This window comes from Stereum hirsutum (genome assembly GCF_000264905.1).
Source record: "Stereum hirsutum FP-91666 SS1 unplaced genomic scaffold STEHIscaffold_2, whole genome shotgun sequence".
NCBI classification, from domain to species: domain Eukaryota; kingdom Fungi; phylum Basidiomycota; class Agaricomycetes; order Russulales; family Stereaceae; genus Stereum; species Stereum hirsutum.
Genome location: NW_006763132.1, coordinates 1,330,106 through 1,355,040, shown reverse-complemented (window position 1 = coordinate 1,355,040; position 24,935 = coordinate 1,330,106). Strand labels below are relative to the sequence as shown.

Below are 24,935 nucleotides of genomic sequence, written 5' to 3'. Positions count from 1 at the left end.
ACACATGTAAGGTCCACTATCAATGATATTGAACATCAATAAATATTCAGGATCGTAGGTAATATAAGTAAGTAGGCCGTCTGAAAGCTCGTGCTTGAGGCTGCCGAACGAACAAGTAGTGTAAGTGTAGTACAACAATTGTGAATAGTCGGTCCCAGAAATCGCACCGTCATACACTCACGCACTTAGTAGTAACTCACAGCAACCTATAAATATCCGTACAGCGTCGATTTCCCTTCAGACCTTGCTGATGCGCCCAATGTCATCGCCACCAAGCCTGTCCGTGTCGCAGTCTCCAAATGGGGCGTTGTCGAAACTACCTTTCGGACCGTGGCGTGCACATCGGACACCACAATCTCGTGGTTCATTATACCACTGGAGCTCCCTTCATCAATATTGGGGCTCATCCCCGACGATATCACAGGGGGCATTGCAGGGTCTACGGAATTTTCGCTCATTTTCCGTTGGCCTGACCGAAATGTGTATGACTTCTCGCGCCGCATGCGAACGGTGGGCAGGCGCGGCTGTAGCCCCGCTGGAATAGGGTCGCCACGACCTCCATCCGCGTTTCGGGATGTTTGGGAAATCTTGGAAGATGAACCTGCGACGTCCATAGGCGCCGTCACGGGCTGCCCGCGAGTGCTCGTCGCGGCTGTTGCAACCAAGGACGCGAAGGTCAAAGAAGACATGATGTCGACCTGAGTTGACGAGGATGATTCCGCCGCTGAGGATGGATGAGGAGAGATGGGACCGTAGTGAGGGGACAATGGAGAGTGCGGTGGGCTCTGGGGAGATGGTGTTGTCGACGAATCATAAGGGGCATCAATGTCCAAAGGTGCGACGTCCACAATTTCGTCTTCCTTTTCAGCGCGGCGTTGTCTGACCTCTTCAACCTTGGGTCGATCTGATAGAGGCTGCGAAGGAGGCCCCTTCGTTGCCGCGACAGAGGCCGAAGTCTTGAACGTCGGTTGGCCGGGAGTGACTGGATCTCTGTGACTTAAGGGCAAGGAAAATTTCACCCGCTTGATCATCGTGGCCCGACGAGACTTCCCGGGAAGTACAGGGGCAGATTCATCGACCGGAGTCCTCGAGAGATATAGATTCAGCAGCGAGCCACCCGATTCCGAGGACGAGGAGAGCCTTGGTGAGATAGAGGCAGGCACTCCCGAGCTTTCAGGGGTGCCTTTGACCGCAGTCCTTGGTAGGGGTGATGCCATTCGACGTGGGGTCGAAGGTAAACCAGTCATTGTTTTGGGATGTAGAGGCCTTGATCGAAATTGTGAATTGAGTTCCCGTTGTGGTACATGATCTGGCACCAACGAAGACGTAGAGCGACGGGTTGTATCAATTCCGGCAATGGGTATTGGCGTGATTGGACGTTGCAGCAGCGGAGTTGTCATAGGATTCGACATGATTCCTGTATACATGTGGCCAAGTTTGGAGGCAGGCGCAATGAGATGAGTGTTGGAATCTGCGATCGACGATTCTCTCGAATGCAAGGAACCTTGTGACCCGACAGCGGTGTTTGAACCCGAGAGAGATGAAGTACTTCGAGTATACTTTGATGGAAGACTGCCCAAATTGTCGAAACTGCGTTTAGGAGGTGGAAAAGAGCGCGACTCTCGTGGGGGAACGCTTGTCGACTGTAACTCTTCGACTGGAGAAAGCTTGACTTCGACGTTTCCAAAGCTTTCCGTATCCGACCCTTTCGATGGCGACGATAATGTACCGATAACCGGGCCGAAGACCTGGAGGACGGTGTAAAGCGCAAGGACACTACCAAGACCTGATGAAGACTACGTTGGTGTTGAGGTACTCCAAGGGAAATGAAATATTGCTTACCGAATAACAATTCTGCGACCATGGCGAACGACATAGAGCTGACAGAAACGGGGAATCCTGAGATGAAGATGAGCTGTATGATGGATGAGGGCACCCAGAGTAAAGTGAACACTAAATGGTGGTCAGTTTGAGCCGATCGGGATGAAGACGGATGGGCTTACCGAAAGGAAACCTGTAGTCTCATGTATAAGTGTGTGATCTTGTGTAATTCAGTGAAGTGTACATACCACAGTAGACGACGGGACAGCGCGTTAACGAAATGCCTGTAATCTTCCAAGGGGCCTGACATCCCGAGCCAACGCTGTTCAGCGTTCAACTGTAATCTCATCCCACCGTTCATGACTAGAGTACCACGCAAAACAAGAAACACCGCAGAGTAGGCAACAGCGGACACGAAGGCAGACAAGAACGGCTGGAAGAAGAGATGAGAGTTCGATATCTGGCGAGGTCAAAGATTGACTCACAGGGAGAGATTGCAGAAGAAAGTGCGCAACCGGGTATTGCACAGTAATGCCGCATTCAAAACCTATGTTGCCGTAAATAGGCCCGTCTGCTGGTGTGGATATGAAAGCGGGAATGACGCCTGAAAAGTAGGATACAGCATTTGTAAGTCAACTTCCGTCTACAATCATGAGATGTACGACGAGCCTATAAGAATCGAAAACAGCCATCCGCAGAGAACAACTAGCACTATCATCCATAGAGGCTGGTGGAACTTGAGCACGAGGGAATTGAAAGTGTGTATGCCCATCGTCAAAATGAAGTATGAGGTACTGAAGTTTCCAATCTGATGTATGACGGCTGATAGAGGGATCAGAAAGGCGCTAGACTGGTGACAGCGCGACTGAATTCACCTTGTGCATTGCATAATGAACCTACAGATCAGAACGGTGTCAGCGGGTGAGCAACGAAAAACACTGTTAACTAGTTACCATCCGCAATCCCGTCCATCATAACAAAACCGACGCTGAGCACACCGCTGAGACCAGTACAGAGACTGCTCAAGAGCAAGCAAAAAGTATATACTCCAAGATGGGTTCTGAAGAAGAATCCTTCTCGTGAAAGCTTGCTAGTTTGGCTCGCGAAGATCCAAATTGTTCTAGCCAGAACCACAGAGTTCGCCATAACGGACAAGAGGCCGAAGAGGACAACCGCCTGTTGAAGTTGTCGTGAAAGGTCACTATAATTGCTCTCCTGACCAAATAGGATATCACGTACTATGGCGCCTGACTTTTGGTCTCTTGAGAATCTGGTCAACATAGACGACAAACAAAGTAGTGTACGTCGTTAGTAGGTCGTGCTTTGGATGTCGTCCTGCAGGGACAAGTCTGTGCCAGACAGGTGAAGAGGGGAAAGAAATAAGAGAACGAAAACAGATGCACAAAGAATGACGAATGAACTGAAAGAACGAAAGGCTGCCCCGCGCCTGGCCAAAATCGTCAACGCTGTCGATGTTGGGCGTAAAGGGACGGGACGCGGAAAGGAGGCCCGCAGAACACCACCTCGCAGAGTGTGCTACAGTCTGCATGATATAGTCGGAATCAATCTCATCAATTCCGTACCCACGTATCATGATGCGGTCGTCACAACCACGGGACACAGTAGTCCTCGGCTTTATGTATCTCTATGTTCATCGCATCGACGTGCGTCGTGAGCCACAGAAATGAGATGGCCACCAAGAAGGTCCTCTCCGCTACTCGAGGCAAATTTAGCAGACAGACCAAAAAAAACCCTTACTCGACCCTTTTCCAGGCCGCTGATACCCCACCATATCAAGCGCAATGCAAGCAAAGTGTTTGCAGGGAGACTGATGCCTCTCACGAGCTTCCATGACCATCATTGTTGCGATCACTAGCAGCCGCGCATGCCATTTGTGACAATGCTGGGCCAGTCAGTGTAAATGATGTAGTTTATCCAAACGTACGTGCTGACAAGCCTGTCATTGAGTGCTTGCAGATACTTCGAGAGCAAACCGGTAGGCGAAATACTCATAATGGATAAATCAAAGAAAATAGTCAGATAATTAGAAAGCCCCCAACCCCTCATAGATGCATCTCAGGGGGTCTGCTAGGCCATCTGATTGCCTGAGCGCCACTTGTCAGCTGGAGATGGTAGAGGGAGAGGAATATGTTACGATTTTTCCAATTTATGCATTATAAGCTTTTCGACTATAATGCTCTTTCGGGACTATTGAAACCCTGCTGTAGCGTTTCTTAGCAGAATAACACAGGTGGTTGTTAATGTGTAATAAGTTGTGAGACGCCTACCCTCGAGTACGGAGCGCGGCGACCGATTATTCTACCTCACCGCGGGTGCATGAGATCTAGAGTTGATCTCGCACAAATACATAGAACACGACTTCGCGGAGGCCAGGACGGTTGATCGACTTCTTGAATGAATTTCATGTATGAAGCAGGTAGGTTGGACCGGCGATAAGCAAGGTGGCCCTAAATAGGACGTAAAGGCGTCGACGCATATTATAGTGGGTGCTAGATCTAGATATCAACCAAAGCGAGTGGACAGTAAGTCAAAGAAGCGGTGCGCATAATTTACAACAGATATACGGCAGACAGGGTCCCATGAATGCAATAGTGAGACTATCCTGACCATGACGCTTCCGAAAGCCACCGAGTCGTGGCAGATATCGACTCGGCTAGGTCGCCTGTGGACGCGCAAAGTACAGGTGCCACCGGAGGATCACTGCGGTCGACATTCAGGCTCAACGCCTTCATCGTCATCGTCGTCATCTTCCCAAGCACCCTCGTCCTCACCGAACTGCGATGCAAAACCCTGGTCAAAGAAGTCCGACCCGGCAGGGAAAGACCGAGAACGCACTTCGACCACGTCAGTCTCCTCGTATGCGGCCTCATCAACGATTTCCGGCTTCGGGTCGACGTCGACCTTCTTCGGTGGAAGCAAAGACTCGAGTAACTGATCATACGGACGGTCAGACAAGCACGGTGAAGAGTTCAAAAGAGCACGTACTTTACGGTCAATGCCCTGGAGCCATTGCTCATCAGGCATTTCGACGTCCAACATGACGTAGAGGTTACCTCGCTCATCTGGTCTCTTGTGGATAGGCATACCCTCCCCACGAAGTACAATGGCCTGTCCTGGCTTGATCGCCTTCCCTGATGGGCTCGCCACCTGAATCCCACGACCATCTAGATGGTTGAGTAATATGCGATTGAAACCTAGGAGGGCCTCAGAGAGCGTGATCTTCACGGTGGTGAGCAGATCGCTGCCGGAACGTTCAAAGGACTCGTGAGGAAGAGATTTAAGAACGAATATGACGTCTCCGGCAGGAAGACCAGGCTAATTCGAGACATGTCAGTTATCATGGCACGGTGTGGCATGCGCTTGCATGAGCACCTACCTGCTGATCACCTGCACCCGCAAGGACGATACGTTGACCATCACTCATCCCGCGTTCTACAAAAATTTCTTGCCGTTTCTTGTCCTTGACGACTTTGTCGCCCTTGCACTTTTTGCACCTGGAGATCGTCAACATGCGAGCTCTACTCGGTATACGAGATACGTACCTGTCCTTTTCTCGTAGTTTTTCGCCCTCCCCGTCGCAATCTGGACAAGCAGCTCGAGATGTTCCTAATCGTGTCGAGGATATCTGTCGGACATTGTTAAAAATAGTTCCCACAACTCAAACACACCACTTACTGGAGTTTGAACGTGGGTCCATCCTTTCCCTTCGCACTTGACGCATTTTTTAGGTTTGGCATTTCCTTTAGCCCCCGACCTTGTGAACAGCATCCAACCTGGTTTTAGCCAAGATACTAGAGAGATGAGGAGGTGACGTACCCTTTGCAGACCCCGCAGACGATCTCCTTTTCCATCATCATCTTCACGCTCTTTCCGCTGTAAAGATCCTCTAATGTGACCTCATACGGAATTACCGAATCTTGGCCCTTAGACCTTCTTGAATACCCTCCCGGCATTCCTCCATCCATACCGCCAAAATCGAACCGCATTCCAGCTCCGCCTCCAAATAGTTCGGCGAAGATGTCGTTCGGATCCATACCGCCAGGACCGGGACCACCATGGCCACCACCGATGCCTTCCATTCCGTAGCGGTCATATGCTTCTCTCGAGTCGGGATCGTTGAGTATCTCGTAGCTGAAAAAGGAAATAATTTGAGGAGGATGTGAGATTGAGACGAGCCATGGACATACGCAGCAGCCATCTCCTGGAATTTTGCAATGGCATCGGGGTTGTTTGGGTTCTGAGATGAAGGCTCCCGGTCGATGATCCGGAAACTTTCGAGACGGGTAAGCACTCACCTTGTCCTACAACACCTTACAGACGTCAGAATACAGCATGAGGTATGATGGAAAGCGCTGATGCATACCGGGTGGAGATCCTTCGCCTGTGTAAAGATTGAAGTCAGAACCAATCTGGGGATGAAAAGTGCAAATAACGACCTTTGTTCGATAGGCTTTCTTGATCTCACCTGAGATCATACAACAAACTGAGAATGACAACATTGCTTGTAAAGAATGTTCTTCACCTTCACTGGCTATAGTAGACACGCCTAACAAGTCGTAAAGGTCGCTCTCGACAGGCACTGTCAAAAGGTTTAGCTCATTAAGAATCTGAGGGTCTATGAAGTACGGAGAGACTGCCTACTGATAGACTTGAAGGTCAACGTTGAATTCGGGACAGCACGCGTGCAAGTCGCGCGTCGCGGGAAATTTCGGCGGAGTTCGAAATACGTGCGCTATAAGTGTAGGGTCAATTTTCTGTTACTTAACCTCTCTGTTCGACTTCGTCTCACCCAAGGCGGTGAGTAGTTTTTGACACTTTTCTGATGTTGGCGATCATGATGCTTCTACATAAACTTATCTACATTGTCTGAACGAGTTATACTCGAAGACGAAATCATTCTATGTTTCTGACCTGCCTTCATCCGTTGATTTCCCTAACCCTCCCTTCATGAACTGACGTACTCTCCTCTTTAACAGGACGGCCAGTTCTCTCAGCTGTTACTTGTGGTTATCAGAAGTGGCTGATTCATCTTATGCATGTTATATCCCAGTGTTGCTTCGTCCATGGAGTGCGGACACTAACATTGTTCCATCTGGTTAGCGCGTGAATAATGAATTTCTATTTTGAAGCCGCCGACGCTCTTGACCGGCTCGATGCTAAGCAAGGCTCAATAAAGAGCATCATTAACACCTTGCCAGCGAAAGACCGCAAGCGTAGCGCTGCTCTCGTTATTGAGACACTCAAATGTGAATACGAAATGTTACCGCCGTCAGTTCTTCCTCATAGCTGATACTTCATCTTATCAGACAAAGCTGTTCTGCTTGATGTCATATCAGCTGCAAAGATTCTCGAGGAGCGGAAAATCACCTCTAAAAACCTAGCTTTAGTATTAGTCCACGATCTTTTGCTCTCCCGAGGTATTCAGGCTGGGGATGGCCCCGTCAAGCAGGCGATCTTGAAGCATAAGACCAGACTGCGCAGCGAGTTCCAAAGAGCGAAGATCAAGCGAGGCGTACGATCCGACGAAGAGCTCGCTCAGACAGACGATGTTCGTGCTGGTGAGTCTTGGGGCCTGCGTAAGGTATCCACGGCTACTAAACCGACCTTGTCAGCACGGATCCCGCGCTACGTTAGGGTCAACACCTTGAAGTCCACGCACGAAGAAGTCGTGAATGTCCTACAGTCACGAGGATATCAGGTTGGAGATCCTCTGCAGGCAAAGTAGGTGTGTCTATCCGTTTCTTTTCCTTCGGAAATGCTGACAAAATGAAGGCACTACGCTCTAGACGAACATATCCCAGAGCTCCTATCGTTACCACCAAACATCCAGTTCCATGACGATCCGCTGTATTTCTCAGGAAAGGTTGAATATCTCTCGTTCTGTACCTTCTCGAACCAAGCTCATTCATCCACATGGTATCTAGATCATTCTACAGGACAAGGCCTCATGCTTTCCTGCCGCCGTTCTAGCTCCTCCAGCAACAGACACCGCTGTAGTAATAGATGCCACCGCTGCACCGGGGAACAAGACGTCACACTTGAGTGCTTTAATGCGAAACAAGGGCAAGGTATGCCTCCACCACCTCTCTTTTTGTGTTTAATGTCTGTGTTGCTGATACTTCTGCCTCCCAGTTATTCGCATTTGAGCGCGACCGAAAGCGGTTTACGACACTACAAAGTATGCTCAGCAAGGCTGGATGCAAGAATACGGAGGCCCTCAATGTCGACTTCACGAACATCGAGCCAACAAATTCTAATTACTCACAGGTCACCCATATGTATTTTTTTCACCCTTTATATTCATCAGAAGTACAGTCAGTAACCATACGTCCAGCCTCCTGGACCCTTCATGCAGCGGTTCCGGCATCGTCAATCGGCTCGACTATCTTCTTGATACCGGTATGTCGTTCACAGGAAAGAAAAATGTTCGTGACTCACACAACTCACACAGAAGAAGAGACGGACTCGGTTCATCAAGACCGCCTTAGCAAGCTCTCTGCCTTCCAGCTCACGATGATTAAGCATGCCATGAAGTGTCCGTCCGCTTTCTATCCTTTCGTGGGAACGGATTGTTCGAACTCATTCTTGACATGTAGTCCCTTCTGTGCAGAAAATTGTGTACTCGACATGCAGCGTACATGCCGCTGAGAACGAACACGTCGTTCATCAGGCTCTCAATAGTGAGGAAGCCGCCTTGGGTCATTTTGTCCTCGCTCCCCGTTCGCAGGTTTTGCCTTCTTGGCATAGAAGAGGCCTACCATCAGACATGAAGAGCGACAACCCTGGTACGTCGCTGCCTCTCCTGATCTCTTGCCAGATCTGCCATTTACTCAGCCATGCGCAAGCAGATGATGCAGACAGTCTGATACGGTGCTCCCCGGGAGAGGACGCTACGAACGGCTTCTTCGTGTCATGCTTCGTGAAGAGCATTCCGGACCAAGCGCAAGGGAGCTTACATCCTGAGCACGAGTCATCCCCTCCATCTAGGACTATAGAGCTCGTCAAACGGAAACGGACGGAATCTAATGGTCTGACCGGTGATAGTGGGCAAAGTAGTGGTACTAAAAAGAAGAAGAAGAGGAAAACTCGGAAAAGCAGTTTGGGACAACCTCCAGCAGCAGGATCGTAGCATCACTTCGTATTCCGTCTTGGACCCATCCAAATGATCTCGGATTGATGAATATCAATGCTTGATGCACGCACAAACCCCAAATACAGGCTTGATAAATTCCTTCCGGTGTCGAGGCATGTACATATTGATCGAGTCAAGGTGAACAGAGTCGTCAGTCATTGCTACACGTGTAGAAACTGGATACTAGGCGAACAGATGCGGACATGAGCAGTTTTGTCATGACCACTGTCGGATGAGACATGAGTATAAGGGACGAATGAAGGTGAATCGCTGGTAGACAAAGTAAGCGACGCGTGCGACTTTATGGGAGAAAATATCAGTTCATGACGGCAGAATAGAACATCGGACAGCACATACGCATAGGGAGGCCAAGACAACGAGTGGAAAAGGAAAGGAAATCAGGAAATAATAAGAAGGATCAGGGAAGTTGTCGTTGGTCAGGAGCAAAGAGGGGATCAATGAGTTGGAGTGCCGGTCTGTTGGGCGTACTGATTCTGGTAGTATTGAGCATAATTGTAGTCCTGTGGCGCTTGGTAAGAAGCAGGCTGCTGTTGATACCCACCCCATGCTGCTTGGGGGCTGGCGTCATAGCCTCCATACCCGCCGTACCCTTGCTGAGGAGCACGATAGCCACCGCCACTGGGAGGTCCACTGCCATGGGTAGCGTTCTGATTCTGGTTGACGTTGGTCTGCCACACTTCAGGCCGACGCCAAGGAGGGATGTTCGAACCTCCACCTGTGATGTCGTGCCCTCCGCTGCCAGCTGCCCATGAGCCCTTCGCCAGATCAGCACCGCCCACTGCCCCAGCCCCACCTCCACCACCTCCTCCACTCTTGCCAGTTTCACCTAGCTCGGCCATCAAGCTTGCATACTCTGAATCAAATCCACCTTTCCCGACGGCCATGGACTGCGAAGGACTTCCGTAGGCAGCTGCATTCGGATCTTTGTTGACGGTGCAGTCGCGAGCCATATGTCCAGCGCTACCACAGACACGACATATGATGTTAGCGGTAAAGTTCCGTTGTTCAGGGCAGTCGTATTTGCGATGGCCGACGCCCCCACAGTTCTGGCATATCTGGTTCTCGTCGTCACGAAGGGTGCCGTTCAGGGCGGCAAGTTCGCGGAGCTGATTACGCTTGTGATCGTTCTGGCCTTCTGGGGTGGACGCGGCCTATCATAGAGCATGATGAGTATATATGAAGTAGTGTCACGGCGGGTCAGAGAATATCTTACAGTTTCTATGACCTTATTGATCAACCTAACGCAAGATGCCACCTTCTCCTCCGAATCGGCGAGGACAAGGCAATGAAGATCTTCTTCAGCATCCTCCGCGTACTGATCAGGACGAGTCTTGCCTTCCTTGACACTACCCTTGCCCCGAATACTGATCTTAGCCCCGCTCTCCCTCTCCATTTTCTTCAAGCTGTTACCGCGAGGACCGACGAGAAGACCGAAGAAGTTGATTTCAGGGAACTCCTTGACGGGTATGTAAACCTTTTCAGAAGGACGTTGGGAGCGCTTTTGTTGGTGGTATTCGACGGGAGGGCGGAAGCTTGGGTCATTCTTCATAGCGCGATCTACGAGACGAATCCGCTCATCCTCCAATTTTTTGCGGTAACGGACTTCGCGAGTGTTGGTACGACGACCATGGGCGTCATAAGTGGGAGGAGGAGAGGGAGATCTAGCGAAAGAGATCAGATCGTACGTATGGCAAGATATAAAGAGGGCGAATACAAACCGCTCGCGCTCCGGAGGAACGTAGTCATTAAGTCTTAGTTTTCGGTTTATCTCCTCCAAGCGAAGATGGATAGCATAGTTGTCGAGCTGCGCTTGGGAGACACCGGCCGCATTGATGGCAGTAGGCAAACCTGGAAGCTCAGTTTTGGCCTCGCCCCAGCGGCTACGTCTTTTTCGAGCACCATTAGGATCAGCTAATGTGAGAATTTTTTGGGTTAGTATGTAGACCGGGTCAGTAGAAGAAGGTCAGAGTAGGATAGGTCAGAGAGTGTGAGTGTGGTCAGCCTCATTTGTCTGCGATGGATGAAGCTGATGCTCGAGAAGTGAGACTGCGCGTGTGCGTGTAGGAAGCTGACGCAGCGAAAGGAGGAGATATTACGACTCACGAGGGGCAGGAGAGCCGGTCTGAGATGGGGACTCTTCTTTGGGACGTCGCTCCTCGTGCTGGGATGGACGAGGATAGGCGGAAGGAGATGGCTGAGCAAGTTGCGGCGGGGCTGTTTCTTCTGCGGGGGGTGGACCAAAGCGACGACGATTCCCGAGGGGGACTGCAGAAAGAAGGTTAAAATACAGTCGACGACAGGGAACAACATGCTTACCTTCGTTCGTCCCGGTGATCTGACGCGTTGCGGGTCTCCACATGACTGAAAGTGTACGGTGAGCAGGTCGTGAGCGACAGCGAGCAGGGCTTTTGTCGTCGTCGACGCGAGCGTTGCGGCCACTGCCGTTCTCTGCCGTGTCTTTCGTTTCCACTCCGACGATTACATAATTGGCGCGTTGCGCGACTCATTAACGCATGCGCGTGAAGCTCTGTCATACTCTGTTCTGCTCGAGTCGACGGCCACATCCTTCACTCCGGTTTGCATCTTCTCTCTCCGCTCATCGCGAAACACAGAATCAGCGTCGCTTCTGGAATGTCAGGCAAACGCCCAGCTGATGGTATGCGAATCGGACGGCCTCTTAGCTTGAACCAACCTTGACCTTCGTGCAGATAGCGCATACCCCTCCTCGTCTTCCAAACGCGCGAGGCAATCCCGTCCTACTGATGCAGATGCTTACCTTGATGTCGACGACGACTCCAATGCTGCAAACTCCATAGACTCTTCACTCGTTCCCCGCGGTGCCACAATAAACCTCGGCGCCCTCACCCGCAAACTTGCTCAGGAGCGTCGTGCTGCCCACGCTGCCGACAACGACTCTTCTCTCAGTGCCCACCGAAGGCAGCAGGAAACCCTCGTTTCGCATATTTTCATGGATCAGGACTTTTCGTGGCTTCATTTAAAATCTGATCACGCCTCTCGTCCTCTCTGGATCAGCCCGGAAGATGGTCATATCATTCTCGAGGCGTTCTCTCCCATCGCCGAACAGGCGCAGGACTTCCTTATCGCCATTAGCGAGCCCGTCAGCAGGTGTGTTTGTAATGTCTACATGTCTGGACAGCTTTCTAAATCTCCACAGGCCGAGTTTCATCCACGAGTATAAGCTCACGTCATACTCTCTGTACGCCGCTGTCTCTGTCGGCCTACAAACGGAGGACATCATCGAGGCATGACTCGAATAGCTTTTTTTTTTGATATCAATGGTCTTCTCATATTCGTGTCTTTCCATCCTAGGTTCTTAATCGCTTGTCGAAGGTGAATACAATGAGCACCTATTCCTTCACCATCGTCGCTAACACTAGACTAGGTTCCTGTGCCGGAAGCAATCACGACATTCATTCGCGAGCGTACACTCTCGTACGGCAAGGTCAAGCTCGTCTTGAAACACAACAAGTACTTTGTAGAATCGAGTCATCCAGATACACTCCAACTGTTACTGAAAGACTCGATCATCCGCAATGCTCGAGTCACAACACAAGCAACGGACAGCAAGATGACGACGTTCACGACTGCAAAGGCCCCTGTCAAGGGAAATCTAGTCATTCCAGGAACCAAAGAGGCCGAAAAGAAGAAGGACGATGCATCGAAAGGTCCTGTACCAGCGGCGGGGAATGCGGATGCAGACCTTTTTACTTCCGTGGTCGGTGTCGAGGGTGGTGAGTCCCCATTCCAAATGCGAGTCTCTGAGATTGTCAATGTTCCTCGTGTCTAGACGAGATCGACGAGGACGACGACAACGTTCACGCTTTCCAAATTGATGACGCCAAGATCGACGTAAGTGCATCTTCGTAATTTGCCTTCTCGATCTTACTCAAACGCGGGACGCTTCTCAGGATGTGAAAAAACGGTGTAATGAACTGGAATATCCAATGCTCGAGGAGTACGACTTCCGTAACGACACCGTGAATGCCAATCTCGACATAGATCTCAAGCCAGCTACCGTCATCCGACCGTATCAGGAAACAAGCCTGAGTAAGATGTTTGGTAACGGGTACGTCGGCATTCTGCCATACGCTCGGGCCACTTCACTGACTGCAGTGTCACCGCACAGTCGTGCGAGATCAGGTATCATCGTGTTACCGTGTGGGGCCGGGAAAACGCTTGTTGGGATTACCGCTGCCTGCACTATCAAGAAATCATGTCTGGTGTTATGCACGTCGTCGTATGTAGTTATGATCCTCTATCGTCCGTACTCTAACACCTTTGGTTTCTATCAAAGGGTGTCCGTCATGCAATGGAGATCACAATTTATGCAATGGTCAAACGTGACTGACCGTCAGATTGCTGTCTTCACCGCCGACCAGAAGGAGAAGGTCCGTCCCCGTCTGACTTGAGTCATCACTGTTCTCATGGGCCTCGTATTACGACCCGAAGTTTGCAGGAGATAGTGGTATCGTTGTGTCTACATATTCGATGGTAGCGAACACAGGGAACCGCTCTTACGAGTCTAGGAAGATGATGGAGTTCTTGACCTCTCGAGAATGGGGTTTCATCCTTCTAGACGAAGTTCACGTCGTGCCAGCGGCGATGTTCCGACGCGTAGTGACGACCATCAAGGCCCACTCTAAGCTCGGTTTGACAGGTGCGTGCGTGCTGCATGGTGCATGCAAGGCGAATCTTTTAATAGTGGAGGGTTACTTTCAGCCACCTTGGTACGCGAAGACGACAAGATTGCGGACCTGAACTACATGATCGGACCCAAGTTATATGAAGCGAACTGGATGGATCTTGCTGCTAAAGGTCACATTGCAAATGTACAGGTAGGGGACTCGAATTTGTCCTTCCATTCGTACAAGATCTCACCACAACCTGCAGTGCGCGGAGGTTTGGTGTCCGATGACGCCAGAGTTCTATCGCGAGTACTTACGGGAGCAGACGAGGAAACGCATGCTTCTCTACTGCATGAACCCGAGGAAGTTCCAGGCTTGCCAATTCTTAATCAAGTACCACGAAGATCGAGGAGACAAGATCATCGTGTTCTCCGATAACGTGTTCGCACTAGAGGTTTGCAATGATCGCGAGCCCTCGGGGAAATTTGCAAACTCCGCCCGACTGACGTTTTTGATGTTTGCTTCCAGGCATACGCCAAAAAGCTAAAGAAACCGTACATCCACGGCGGAACGGGTCAGGTGGAGCGGATGCGGATCTTACAATTCTTCCAGCACAATCCGCAAGTGAACACAATCTTCCTGTCCAAGGTGCGTTCGTCGGAGGAAACTTAGCGTCCCAATTTTGATGTGATGAGCCCCTTGCGCAGGTTGGCGACACTTCCATCGATTTACCGGAGGCTACTTGTTTGATCCAAATATCGTCGCATTTTGGTTCGCGCCGGCAAGAGGCACAGCGATTGGGTAAAAGTTTTACACTCGGTCTTGCGATATCACGATACTAAAGCACGTATACTCCTGTCTGTCGAACCCAGGTCGTATCTTGCGTGCCAAGAGGCGGAACGACGAGGGCTTTAACGCGTTCTTCTACTCTCTAGTCTCTAAGGACACGCAGGAGATGTTCTACAGCACGAAGCGACAGCAGTTTCTGATCGACCAAGGGTACGCTTTCAAGGTGATCACGCATCTGGACGGGCTCGAGAATCTGCCGGACCTGGTGTACAAGTCGCAGAGTGAGCAGATCGAGCTGATGCAGTCAGTGCTGCTCGCGAACGAGAGCGCCGCCGAGCTTGGGACCGACATTCGAGCGGGAGAGGGGGACCTTGCAGGGACTATCACGTCGAAGGATTTTGGGGCTCCGCCGGGAAGGGTACCGGCTGCGCAACGGACGACAGGGTCATTAACGGCTCTGAGCGGAGCTGCGCACATGTCCTACATCGAACAGAACAAGTCGGCGAACAAGCGGCTGGCGAGGGAGGCCGCGCCACGGAACAAGTTGTTCGTGAAACGAGACCGAGATATGGCGGCGGCGAAAAAAGAGGCAAGGGCGGCGGGACGAGGATGATGTCGAGGAATGATTGCGAGTTGTGCCTGGTAAAGTTGTACTTATCGCGCGCGTTAGGCACGAATGCGGACGGAGCCCCGGAGCCGGCATTGATGGGCAGATTCTGTATGTAGCATGTACATATATGGCAATCCTTCGTGCCCAAGAAGACGAGATGAGTCCGCGAGATTGAGTTGAGAACGCGCTCGCACTGTTCCGAACGGTGAGACGATCCTGGAGGAAATGTGAGAGTTGTGGCGAAGGAGGAGGTCGTTCAACCAGCCAGCCCTCTCTGCTCATCCGGACGGCGGACGGGGTGACAGGCGCGCCCTGGCAACAGCCTGGGTGTGCTCCGCCGGCCTGGTCCAGCTTTCCTGGCGCCGGACACTGATCGACATCCTAACACGGCCATCTACTGAGTTGGAACATAAAGTCCGACCGTTACCGACCGGTGCACGCGCCGTCGTCCCCCATAGTGCCACCCGGCTTTCCCTCTTTCAACTCCCCGCCATCGCTCTCCTCGACGCCCACCATCTCCCCATGTCGTCGGGCAAGGTATGTCGCAGCCCATCTTGCTCTCCTTGTCTTCCCCGCTCACCAGTAATAAAGCGAGGTAGAAAACGCAATGACAATCTCCCTCCCAACCGCGCGAGGGATGTCCAGGTTTGTTTTTCTTTTTTCTCTCTCCATCGCTCCTGCTCATCGCCCGTTTTCTCTCCTCCATGCTTTGTCCCGTCAGCGTGCTTTTCGCGCTCGACGCGCCGCTCACCTCGAAGTATGCACCGCGTTCGGCTCCATTTCCAACATAGTGACTTCTTTATTCATTTCATCTCATTTGTATTTCCAGGCTCTCGAGCAGCGGGTCGCAGAACTTGAAGAAGAGAACAATACGCTCCGTGTTGCGCTGAACCTCCCTCCAGCTAACCGACCTCCGCTTGGCAAGGGACCTACTGGGAAGGACAAACCGAAACACCCTTCATCTGCGTCAGGTTCGCGTTCACAGGATGCTCTGTCACGCCCTCCAGACTCCACGAGCCGTGGAGACTCAGCCGACTCCCCAGATTCTACTCGGACTCATTCCCTGTCTCCGTCCACCATGACCGCCACTGCGGGAACCATGCGAGCCTCTCCCCATTCGGCATCCAATGTCGAAGGAACCGCTTGGGATCAGCAGATGCTTGTCACCGAACAACAGCAACAACAACAACAACAACCCGAGCCGTCCGCGTCCTCATCGTCGACTGGCTATCCTATGCCGACACATAAGCCCGCGCCTCAGTCGCAATACACTTATTCCAGTCCAATTCCCGCTACATCACGTCCCTCTATGCCCAATGGCATTTACCTCCCTCCCGTCTCACAGGCGCCGCACAACTACTCCCATACCGCCGAACGGCCCATGCCCGAATCTTATGCAGCCTCAAGCTACGCCCCTCTTCGCGGCGTTCGCGAGGAGCACCAACAGTTTTCCTATCCACAGGCGTCCTTTCAACAGTCCGATACAGGACAGCCCATCTCGCATCATCACTCACCTCCTGTCTCCGTCCCCCAAGTGCACGATGCCCGAGAGACCTCTACGCAATCTTCCATGCCCTATCCTCATCGACGTTCTATTCCAGAGCCTCAGTACGGCCGTCCACTCATCAACCACTATCAACCACTTCCTCCCCCTCACTCCTCTAACCATCCTCAAATGACGATGTCCGGCTCCATGCGTCGCCTGTCACCGCCTCGCATTTCCGATAACTCCCACACTCTACGTCCGCCGTACGGTACTATCGATTGATTTATTTCCTCATTGCCTGTTCTAATCAATCAATCATTCATCCACGCCTGGCCCTCGCCGGTCGCACGGCCGTTAGCAACCCCAAATCGACCTCCCAGTCCACTCCACGTGTTATCTATCATAATTCTCATCGACCGTCTTTTCTCTTTCTGCTTCGTACGAGAAGTTTCTGTATCATTATTCTTTTGGGCTCGCCTTTACGTTGCCACTTTGTTTGTTTTATCGTGTCACGATGTTGGTGGAGGTTTGCTGCAACCCGAGAGTGTTTCACATTGTATTGGGGTTCGGACGGTAGCGGTTTTCGGCGTCCACATTATTTAATCCATCTGGAAGCTTCCGAACCAGGCATGTATGTCTCTAGGATTCTGTCCTTTGCCACGAGCGCACAGTGCTAATATCACTATTTCCATTTTCTTGTTCTCGACACCGCATCTGGGATGTCAGAGATGGTTCAAATGGAGAACCACCCAGCGACAGGCGTCCATGACGTTGAAGGCACCAAGTACTATATACCTCCTCGAATGGAACACAAAAACCGTCGGGTCCTATAAGGTACACCAATCAACTTTACTTTCTTTCCCGTAACGATTTTCGAGCCATTCGTTCGCTTTCGCGAAATGACCATTGCCTAGAAAGCCTTTGTGCGCACTGAACGGCGAGGGGTGCTAATAGCGGTGAAGGAAGGCTTTAGTGAATCTCCGGCGGACCCGAAAGAAGAGTGGAGGGATCAACGTACTGCGCTAGTGAGAATAAGGTGTTTGTTCTGGAAAAGGAACAAGTGCGTTCAAATGTTTAGCCAAGATCGTCTATCTGATTATGATGTTCGTAGACGGGGATGGGGGAATAGACCTTACTCCATCCAATTTAGCAACCCTCTTCGCGGCCCACGCCCCCCAGCATAGGAAGACACACCCACGGCCACGTCCTACGCCCGCATTACCCCCGTTGGCGACGGGCAGGTTGGCACCTCCATAACGATCCACGACGTCCACGACCTTGTCTGTGAATTCCTCCCAGCCTCGCTTGGAATGTGAACCCGCTTCTCCGGCCCGCACGGTCAGACAAGTGTTCAACATCAGAACACCATTTTCGGCCCAGGCGGTCAGATTCCTATGAGACGGTGATTTTATAAATGTCACTACAAGGGCCGGAATGATACTAAACATCACCACGACTCACCCATGATTTGGAGCGACAAACTCCGGAAACTCCGCCTTGATCTCGGCGTATATCTGCGTTGCAGTCCATCGCCCGAGGTCAGCTTTGTGCCATTGACAAAAGGGAGCCTAAGCAGGATACGTACGTTTCTCAGAGACGGAGGCACGGCGACCCCAGTAGGTACAGAGAACGATAGCCCTAGAATGGAACGTGATTTCGTGAGCAACGTCGACGACAACGCGATGCATGACGAGGATGCTCTACCATGCGCCTGCCTAGCTCCATGGTACGGGTCCTGCCCGATGATAACGACCTTGACTCTACCCAACGGGGTGAAATTAGACCACGAATAGATATCTTTGGCTATGGGAGCAATGACAAACGACATCCCGTTAGATCTAGACGCCGAAAACACAAAGGGGCCTTACGTGCGGGGTATATTTTGAGCGGCATCGGAGTATCGTTCGGACCTTTGAGGCCCTGCTCCCACAACCACTCTTTTAAGGCAATGAAGTACGGCTTCTTGATCTCATCCTTCAGGAGCTTCAACCTTGTACTCTGGTTTATTTATCTATTACTAGACAACAAAGGCGGGCCCACTCACCAGCTCTTGCCCAGTGTCTCACACTCCAGCTGCAATAACCTTCTTTGGTCCTCAGTGAGCGACTCGAGATACGCACTCAACGAAAAGGGTATGGAGTTCAATGGGACAAATCCTATTTTGGTGGAAGAAGAGGAGGTGCCCTTCGAGGGTCCAGGAACCAGCGAACCGGAAACAGAAGACAAAGAGGGAGATGCTTTCAGCTTCTTGCTCGCTGGTCCAGCACCATCCTTGGGAGCAACTGAGAACATATCCATAAGTGTTCGCTGGCGTTTTGCGCCACCTGCAGCTGTTGTTGTCGTCTTCGCGACCGTGACACCGCCCTTGGTTTCCTTTGCGCCTGCATCAGACGCGTCTTGCGACGCGTCTTCGTCAGCTTTTGCCGCCGGCGGGGGTCCTTGTAGGTCCTCTAGATAAACGACGCGTTGAGTGGGCTCCATAGAGAGAACGGCGCGGGTGTGTGCAAGAAAGACGCGCTTTAGGTTGATATGAGTTGGCAAGATGAACGCGGTCAACAAGAAGCCCCGTCCACCCGCAAGTCGCCGGCGTCAAGTAACGTACTTCACCGTGTCTTCCTTCCCACGGACTGAATCGACCGTCGTGTTCAAACGTGAGCGGACGAATATGAGCACAATATCATTGGCATATGCGAGTGCTCTTGGGTACGTCTTCACAAGCACTCCTATAACATGTGTGCGTCTCGACCAGCACAGATCTTTGTAGAGTCCAGGCCGACTGCAGAAGTCAGTCATTTCTATGGTAACCGGGACTGGACAGCTCACTAAATGAACGTGTGCCGCACGCGCCGAACGATGCCGCGCACAGGACCCCGGAAGCCTGCCTTCCTCCGTCCGTTGTATATCTACCCTCGCTACTTCTTTTGTAAGCAGGGTCCGTTGCTCACTCGGTGAAGATATATTTTGCGCCAGTGTGGTATTGAGCTGCAATTCATTTGCAGGTGCTTTAGAATACTGTACCCTTTATAAAGAAGCCGAAACCGTGAAGTTCAAGTTGCGAGGCCTGTTCTGTTTGACGACACTGAACTCTCAGAGATCCAAATAGATAGTGGAGCACCTACTCGTCGCAAACGGACATGAGTGGTACAGTCGCGTATGCAAATGAACTCTTGCAACACGCTCGGAGAGAAGTCGGATTAAAAGCTGTAATTGTACGTCTCAGTTAGGGAGCATGTTGCACCCAAGAAAAATAGGAAGGGGATCTGCGATAAGGGAGAACGCACGAATAGAGTTGGGAGGCATAAACGAGGCGAAATTGGAAGAGAAAAGAGAATTAGAGCTAAAGCTGAATGTAATGAGTTGGTAAGAGTCCGAACCGGGGAAAATACATAAAATGTAACGTCAAACGATAGAGTAGACGGGGACGCAATATTCGAGTACGAGTAAGGCGCCAGAGAAAAGTGAATTAGCCCTTTGTCGACCCAAGATCCATGACTTTGCTTCCGTGTGACTGTTGAGGCAATCCCTTCCGGCGCTATAAATCAGTAGGTGAGCTGGACGTTCTGAAACGGTGTTTGCGCCACACAACGTACCTGAGCGTTACCTTGAGCACTCGAGGCAGCCGAAAAAGAGGCTTGGGCCTCCTTACTATCGGCAGCAAAGGAGTGAGATTTCGGAAGTCCATACCATTCACAGTATGCGTTACAGGCATGTTCATTTTCGAAGTTGGAGTGTGTCTTGACGAGGTTTCCGTTGCTGAAAAGGTCACCCAAGCCACTGTAGAATATAACACCATATAATCAGTATCGGGTTCACGAGACAGAAGACTATCATAAAGGCTGACGGATGGGTTATGATCTGTGGGTCAGACAGCATGGTATTTCCACCTAAAAACAATACAATGTCAGTGTCTCTACACGGTAACGAAAGCGATAAACGCGGATAGCTCACCTTGGAAGTCGGTAACGAACGCTAAGCCGGAAGTCTTCCAGTACTGTACATGCTGACAGAAGGCAAGGAACTCGCTCCGAAGCTGGTCGTGAAGGTCGTCAGCGGGGATGGGAACGGAAGAATTATTATTGATGTATTTTCGCCATCTTCCGTCCACATCGCCGTCAACGAGCTCCTCGAGCAAGAAGGCGTCCTCGTCATCGCCATCAGGAGACCGCCTGATCGCCAGAGCAGCATCGACATATCTAAATTGGGGTATCCAGAGGCTATCGGAAGGAGGGGAGCCATATTCCTTGTCGTGGGACTCGATGAACCTGTATACCAGGTCGTCGGTAAGGGCATGGGCCCACTGTCGGCAGAAAATGTCACTGCTAAGCAGCCTGATCTGGGATGCGACGCTTCGGATGGTACGACTACCCGTGCGCTCGTCCTTTGAGTAGGCCTGCTTCACAGCAACCCTGGAAGTGGGCGCGAATAACGGAGGCTCAGTTGTTCCGACATGCATCGTCTTGAACGATCCGCATAAAGGCTTCATACTTGGATTATAAAAGAGCCGAATACTCTGCGGTTGTACGCGCCTCATCCAGTTAGAGAACCCAGCCGGTGAATTATCGCCACTTTGTATCAGGGCAGACCAGGAAGATGCCGGGCAGGGATATACCGTGAGCTCGAGAGAATGAACGCCACCTAAGAGAACAAACCGAAAAGCGAGATGAAACGTCAGAACCAAAGAGACAGATTTGGAATGTCATGAGGGATGATTGTCTAAGGTCTTACGCAGATTCTCGACAGCTCGGGGTTTTGGTACTCGACCGCCAGCCAACAACGCGAGCTTGATAGCTTTGGGATCAATATTTGGAAGTGAGGAGTCGTGGTGAGAAAGCGGTTGGCGAGCAGCACGCTTGGGTGGAGGATGATTACTCGGAACGCCCGAAGCTGACTCGCCGTTGATGGAGTGTGATGACTACCCGAAGGCCCATATGCCAGTCAGAACCACACGAACACATTCAGCACGGTAGGAAGCAGGATACGTACATCTGGTGCAACACTTTCACGCTTCCGTTTCGCGTCACCGCGGCGGGACATACTCGGACTTTGGACCTGTGGTCCTGGAACAGGCTAGTACAGGAGGCAGGTACATTTCAACATTCGGGCCACCTCATCGACGTAAGTAAACCATACGTACCACCGCGCGACCTTTTCCCTTGTCTTCGACTGCGATGAGACCAGAGTCTTGCATGTTATCCTGTTAATAAGGAAAGTTCAAAGTGTACTGAAGTGTTGACGAAGATAGTTGGATACTTACCTCAGGCTCTTCCATGTCGCCGTCAGGACTCAGATCTTTTGGCTGAGTGTGCTTTCTTGGCGATGGTGTGTTCACTCCATTAGAGTTCATGTTAGAAATTATTTCTTTAATTTGTTTGGAAAGCGTTCCTTGATCTTTTCGACCTCGTGCGAGATTGACTGAATGGTATGATTCTGCTGGCGTGTGCTCGGCAGTGCGAGCTTTCCACGGATACGCTGAACAGACTTGGGACTGAAAAGACCGGTCAATAGGAGGTCAGTAGATTGACAGATTAGTGTTGGACAGTATGATATACGTACCTGATACCATACTCATTACCGTCAAAATCATCCATTACCATCTCGGCGATCTTCACGTCGGAAAGACCAAGGTGGTAGTACTTCTTGATGAGTGGTTCGAGCAGATCTTGTGGTGCTGTTTAACCAGTCTCGTGAGATGTTTTGACGCCTTTGAGTTCGGAAAGGGGAGTATAGGTACGCACGGAGCGGTTTGTGCTGATTGGCCTTGGGTGGCATAGCATCAACTATTTGCCCACTGTCGATAAGCAAGTAATTCGACGGAAACGGAACAGTGCCAATAGGAGTGAGTGAAATGGAGTGAACGTACATCAGAAAAGACGAAGCGATGACCGAGAGCGATGCATGTCGCCTAGAGGGTGACGAGTGGTTTTAACGCATCATCTGGAAGAGCGAGATTGATTTTATACTACGCACCTCATTAGTATTGTGTAGCCAATCGGCTTACGGTGAATGCATAGGCCCTCGGCATGAGTCAAAGAAACGTTCTCCGGAAGTAGAAGCGAGGATAGTGCCCACCTATGAACCAAGAGAACATGCGGCATGTCTACGACGACCTCCGAGAATGCGAATAGAGAGCTGTTTTATGACATTTCAGTATCTATGTAGCTAACATGCTTGTCTGGGACTGTGTGTAATAAAGCTCTTCCGAACATTGCGCACCGTAAGGTGGTGCATCATTACGCTGTTGTCAACAACCAAGCCAGCCCACGAGGATTAGGCCCCTACGTACATTTGAGTGATAGCTCCACGGCAAAAGCGCGCGCGCTGGGCTGTCCATGATGACGCATCATAGAAGCAGAGGAACGAGGGCACCAAGAAGCGCAAAACGAACCAATAAGTTCAAATCGCTGCGAGCTGCAGCGATGAGCCCCTCGTGGATCTGTTTCCATTGCATAAATTGGGCATCTTCAGCAAGTGAGATAGATTTATACAATCCAGACACGAAGGTGTAAATGGATCTCATATACACTACATAGCAAGGAAAGGATGGAGCGTGTACATCAGGAAACTCACCCCCCGCTAATTTCCGCTAAAATGCCTAATCGGGACGACGCGTCGAACCCGTGTGGCTGAGCGTTGACCGCGGGGTCATTCGGTCCACTGTGACGACGTTTTCAGTCGTTTTCACAGCTTTTATCCTCATGTATGTGAATTCTACGAGACTTTAGAGTGCTATGAACCTATATGATGTATTTAAATGCAATGATGTGAGGAAATCTCTCGAAGCCTATCATACAACTGGAAGTCGAGTGCAAGACTGCCACGGTAAGACGTGATCTTTCTATACAGTTATGACTAGAACATCGGTTTTGGGTACCATTTTCTGTCGGGCACTATTACTTCAGTGTCAGGACATATGTACGTGACATATGCTATAAAAGGTGTACATGACAGGTACGCTATATGAAGCTCTTCATGCGTTCACAGCACAAACATCCGTCACCAACGAGTTTGCACCAAGTCGTCGTCCGTCCCAATTTGGCGACGCGGGCAGTCGGTCCGGGAGCGCCGCCCTACGTCATCAGATGCCACAGGCGGCGGGCCGCGTCACCATTGGTCCGACTATATAGTTCGTCGCGTTTGAGACATTTTCCGGCGAGCACTTTTGTCCCCTTCCACCATGTTCGCGTTCTCCTCCATAATCCACTCGCCCGCCCGCCCGCCCGCCCGCCTACGTACCCGCCCGCCTACGTACCCGCCCACCTATGTACCCGCCAATATTTCATTCACGTCACCCTTATTCCTAACAGTTCAATGAACCCGCCGCCACCATCTTTCGCCACCCATACGTTCGCGTTGCCCGGCCATACTCAAACCGCTGTCCACCCGCCCGGTTTCTTACACCGCTATACGGTCTAGTTGAATAGTGCGCTCTCTCATCTACTCTAAACTCGCACATTTATGCTGACCCTTTCTTCAACATTCCTGCTATGCCTCAGAGATTGGACGACAGAGCTATTAGAGCGGGTTCAATGTTGCGAAGTAAACCTGCAGGTGAGTGTGCCGTATTCAGGCCTCTCTGATCATGACATTACTTGTCAGCGTGCAGAAGCCTCCGTCCAGGACAGGTTTCCCCCCTCTTGTAAGTCCCTCTCTTTACGAGCCGCTCTAATCACTTGTCTCCATATGCAAGTGATCTTCATGCCATGGTCTGAGTACTGTACATTATATACTGTCCGCTGCCTGACAATCTAGTTTATTTTACTCGATAGCCTCCCGGCATACGTCTTCCGCTTGCCGTGGGACCTGGTGCGCACGTTCTCTCCTCTATCATGTCTTTTTTGTTCTCGAGACGCGAGCTGCCTGTTTGTATGCGGTGAAAAGCTGGTGGCGGTAAGGGAGGTTACGTGGGTTGTTCAGGTTTTGACAGAAGGTTGTGTGGGGGTTGTCCGGTGGCGGGTTTGCGTACTTCTGCATGGTGTAGGCTGATCGTTGTGCGAGAATCTGTAGTCTATAGTGTACAGTAGTTAACATGTATAGTACTGTACATTGGGCTCCGATAAATAATATGTTTATGGACCCCCTATCATATCCGAGCCGTGCAGCGTGAACAGAATGACAACCTAATCCATGCTAGAGGACGGTAGGGAGCCAGCTACTTACGGGCATTTTAGCTGGAATTAGGACTAACCACCGCTAATTAGCAGCCCATTAGGAGGGCACAAAACTTCTGACGGCTAAAGTCGTTTAGGGCTAACGAGCCTCGTTTACCTCAAATTAGGAGGTCTTAGGAAGGGAGTGGTTTCCTGATGTACTTACCAGAGGTTTACCGGCGTTCGACGTCATCCACAATGTGGCGGGGGCCGTGATGCATTAGGGGACAACGGCAAGCGGAAAGAACAGGTTAGATACATA

The 24,935-nt window shown here is 51.0% G+C and overlaps 8 protein-coding genes across 8 annotated transcripts; 3 read left to right on the top strand and 5 right to left on the bottom strand.

Moving 5' to 3' along the window:
• Positions 1 to 71: 71 nt before the first annotated feature.
• Positions 72 to 3,313, bottom strand: STEHIDRAFT_165422 (uncharacterized protein). The gene is made up of 8 exons (XM_007299755.1): positions 3,061 to 3,313; positions 2,775 to 2,997; positions 2,697 to 2,717; positions 2,491 to 2,643; positions 2,307 to 2,425; positions 2,066 to 2,254; positions 1,843 to 1,960; positions 72 to 1,786 (listed from the first exon to the last, which is right to left on the bottom strand). The coding sequence occupies exons 1-8, from the start codon at positions 3,100 to 3,102 to the stop codon at positions 207 to 209; spliced, it is 2,445 nt and encodes an 814-aa protein (XP_007299817.1). The 5' UTR covers positions 3,103 to 3,313; the 3' UTR covers positions 72 to 206.
• A 662-nt stretch (positions 3,314 to 3,975) lies between these two features.
• Positions 3,976 to 6,907, bottom strand: STEHIDRAFT_144455 (DnaJ-domain-containing protein; the record flags this gene model as incomplete). Its single annotated transcript, XM_007299754.1, has 14 exons — positions 3,976 to 4,040; positions 4,110 to 4,337; positions 4,450 to 4,773; positions 4,828 to 5,157; positions 5,219 to 5,336; positions 5,385 to 5,467; positions 5,518 to 5,596; positions 5,659 to 5,973; positions 6,030 to 6,079; positions 6,138 to 6,143; positions 6,206 to 6,223; positions 6,279 to 6,307; positions 6,365 to 6,421; positions 6,844 to 6,907. 12 exons carry the CDS (start codon positions 6,905 to 6,907, stop codon positions 4,540 to 4,542), a joined length of 1,383 nt encoding a protein of 460 aa, XP_007299816.1. The 3' UTR covers positions 3,976 to 4,040; positions 4,110 to 4,337; positions 4,450 to 4,539.
• On the top strand, positions 6,836 to 9,051 carry STEHIDRAFT_136879 (S-adenosyl-L-methionine-dependent methyltransferase). The gene is made up of 10 exons (XM_007299753.1): positions 6,836 to 6,876; positions 6,943 to 7,088; positions 7,149 to 7,563; positions 7,615 to 7,705; positions 7,767 to 7,910; positions 7,975 to 8,120; positions 8,177 to 8,241; positions 8,294 to 8,377; positions 8,439 to 8,627; positions 8,691 to 9,051. The coding sequence occupies exons 2-10, from the start codon at positions 6,953 to 6,955 to the stop codon at positions 8,969 to 8,971; spliced, it is 1,551 nt and encodes a 516-aa protein (XP_007299815.1). The 5' UTR covers positions 6,836 to 6,876; positions 6,943 to 6,952; the 3' UTR covers positions 8,972 to 9,051.
• An 879-nt stretch (positions 9,052 to 9,930) lies between these two features.
• STEHIDRAFT_23535 (uncharacterized protein) lies at positions 9,931 to 10,841 on the bottom strand (the record flags this gene model as incomplete). The annotated part of the gene is made up of 3 exons (XM_007299151.1): positions 9,931 to 10,146; positions 10,209 to 10,656; positions 10,714 to 10,841. Coding segments are annotated over 3 exons (792 nt in total), but the record flags the coding sequence as incomplete, so codon positions are not given.
• A 734-nt stretch (positions 10,842 to 11,575) lies between these two features.
• STEHIDRAFT_118186 (DNA repair helicase rad25) lies at positions 11,576 to 15,130 on the top strand. Its single transcript, XM_007299752.1, has 15 exons — positions 11,576 to 11,651; positions 11,704 to 12,121; positions 12,171 to 12,258; positions 12,326 to 12,346; positions 12,399 to 12,747; positions 12,804 to 12,865; positions 12,925 to 13,082; positions 13,143 to 13,253; positions 13,311 to 13,404; positions 13,466 to 13,673; positions 13,736 to 13,851; positions 13,907 to 14,095; positions 14,170 to 14,289; positions 14,349 to 14,442; positions 14,514 to 15,130. Exons 1-15 carry the CDS (start codon positions 11,627 to 11,629, stop codon positions 15,041 to 15,043), a joined length of 2,583 nt encoding a protein of 860 aa, XP_007299814.1. The 5' UTR covers positions 11,576 to 11,626; the 3' UTR covers positions 15,044 to 15,130.
• A 367-nt stretch (positions 15,131 to 15,497) lies between these two features.
• STEHIDRAFT_72677 (uncharacterized protein) lies at positions 15,498 to 17,184 on the top strand. Its single transcript, XM_007299379.1, has 4 exons — positions 15,498 to 15,577; positions 15,632 to 15,685; positions 15,762 to 15,797; positions 15,870 to 17,184. Exons 1-4 carry the CDS (start codon positions 15,563 to 15,565, stop codon positions 16,806 to 16,808), a joined length of 1,044 nt encoding a protein of 347 aa, XP_007299441.1. The 5' UTR covers positions 15,498 to 15,562; the 3' UTR covers positions 16,809 to 17,184.
• A 169-nt stretch (positions 17,185 to 17,353) lies between these two features.
• On the bottom strand, positions 17,354 to 18,818 carry STEHIDRAFT_49489 (uracil-DNA glycosylase; the record flags this gene model as incomplete). The annotated part of the gene is made up of 9 exons (XM_007299292.1): positions 17,354 to 17,473; positions 17,545 to 17,571; positions 17,663 to 17,733; positions 17,785 to 17,918; positions 17,988 to 18,040; positions 18,112 to 18,164; positions 18,231 to 18,329; positions 18,395 to 18,516; positions 18,571 to 18,818. 9 exons carry the CDS (start codon positions 18,816 to 18,818, stop codon positions 17,354 to 17,356), a joined length of 927 nt encoding a protein of 308 aa, XP_007299354.1.
• A 904-nt stretch (positions 18,819 to 19,722) lies between these two features.
• STEHIDRAFT_144450 (uncharacterized protein) lies at positions 19,723 to 21,073 on the bottom strand. Its single transcript, XM_007299750.1, has 4 exons — positions 20,475 to 21,073; positions 20,368 to 20,410; positions 20,117 to 20,300; positions 19,723 to 20,058 (listed from the first exon to the last, which is right to left on the bottom strand). The coding sequence occupies exons 1-4, from the start codon at positions 21,055 to 21,057 to the stop codon at positions 19,990 to 19,992; spliced, it is 879 nt and encodes a 292-aa protein (XP_007299812.1). The 5' UTR covers positions 21,058 to 21,073; the 3' UTR covers positions 19,723 to 19,989.
• Between the last annotated feature and the right edge of the window lie 3,862 nt (positions 21,074 to 24,935).

Bases quoted from the DNA above. Each gene is read 5' to 3' on its own strand.
- STEHIDRAFT_165422 (XM_007299755.1), bottom strand. From the start codon at position 3,102: ATGTTGACCAGATTCTCAAGAGACCAAAAGTCAGGCGCCATA. The intron at 2,998-3,060 runs GTACGTGATATC...CAACTTCAACAG, and splicing joins ACCAAAAGTCAGGCGCCATA to GCGGTTGTCCTCTTCGGCCT. The intron at 1,961-2,065 runs GTACACTTCACT...CAAACTGACCAC, and splicing joins CCCGTCGTCTACTGTGGTAT to CATTTAGTGTTCACTTTACT.
- STEHIDRAFT_136879 (XM_007299753.1), top strand. From the start codon at position 6,953: ATGAATTTCTATTTTGAAGCCGCCGACGCTCTTGACCGGCTCGATGCT. The intron at 8,242-8,293 runs GTATGTCGTTCA...CAACTCACACAG, and splicing joins CGACTATCTTCTTGATACCG to AAGAAGAGACGGACTCGGTT. The intron at 8,378-8,438 runs GTCCGTCCGCTT...CTTGACATGTAG, and splicing joins GATTAAGCATGCCATGAAGT to TCCCTTCTGTGCAGAAAATT.
- STEHIDRAFT_118186 (XM_007299752.1), top strand. From the start codon at position 11,627: ATGTCAGGCAAACGCCCAGCTGATG. The intron at 13,083-13,142 runs GTACGTCGGCAT...GTCACCGCACAG, and splicing joins AGTAAGATGTTTGGTAACGG to TCGTGCGAGATCAGGTATCA. The intron at 13,254-13,310 runs GTATGTAGTTAT...TTTCTATCAAAG, and splicing joins CTGGTGTTATGCACGTCGTC to GGTGTCCGTCATGCAATGGA.
- STEHIDRAFT_72677 (XM_007299379.1), top strand. The intron at 15,686-15,761 runs GTTTGTTTTTCT...TTGTCCCGTCAG, and splicing joins ACCGCGCGAGGGATGTCCAG to CGTGCTTTTCGCGCTCGACG. The intron at 15,798-15,869 runs GTATGCACCGCG...TTGTATTTCCAG, and splicing joins GACGCGCCGCTCACCTCGAA to GCTCTCGAGCAGCGGGTCGC.
- STEHIDRAFT_144450 (XM_007299750.1), bottom strand. From the start codon at position 21,057: ATGAGGCGCGTACAACCGCAGAGTATTCGGCTCTTTTATAATCCAAGT. The intron at 20,411-20,474 runs GTGAGCTATCCG...TATTGTTTTTAG, and splicing joins GTTCGTTACCGACTTCCAAG to GTGGAAATACCATGCTGTCT. The intron at 20,059-20,116 runs GTACGTTGTGTG...ACTGATTTATAG, and splicing joins GTGCTCAAGGTAACGCTCAG to CGCCGGAAGGGATTGCCTCA.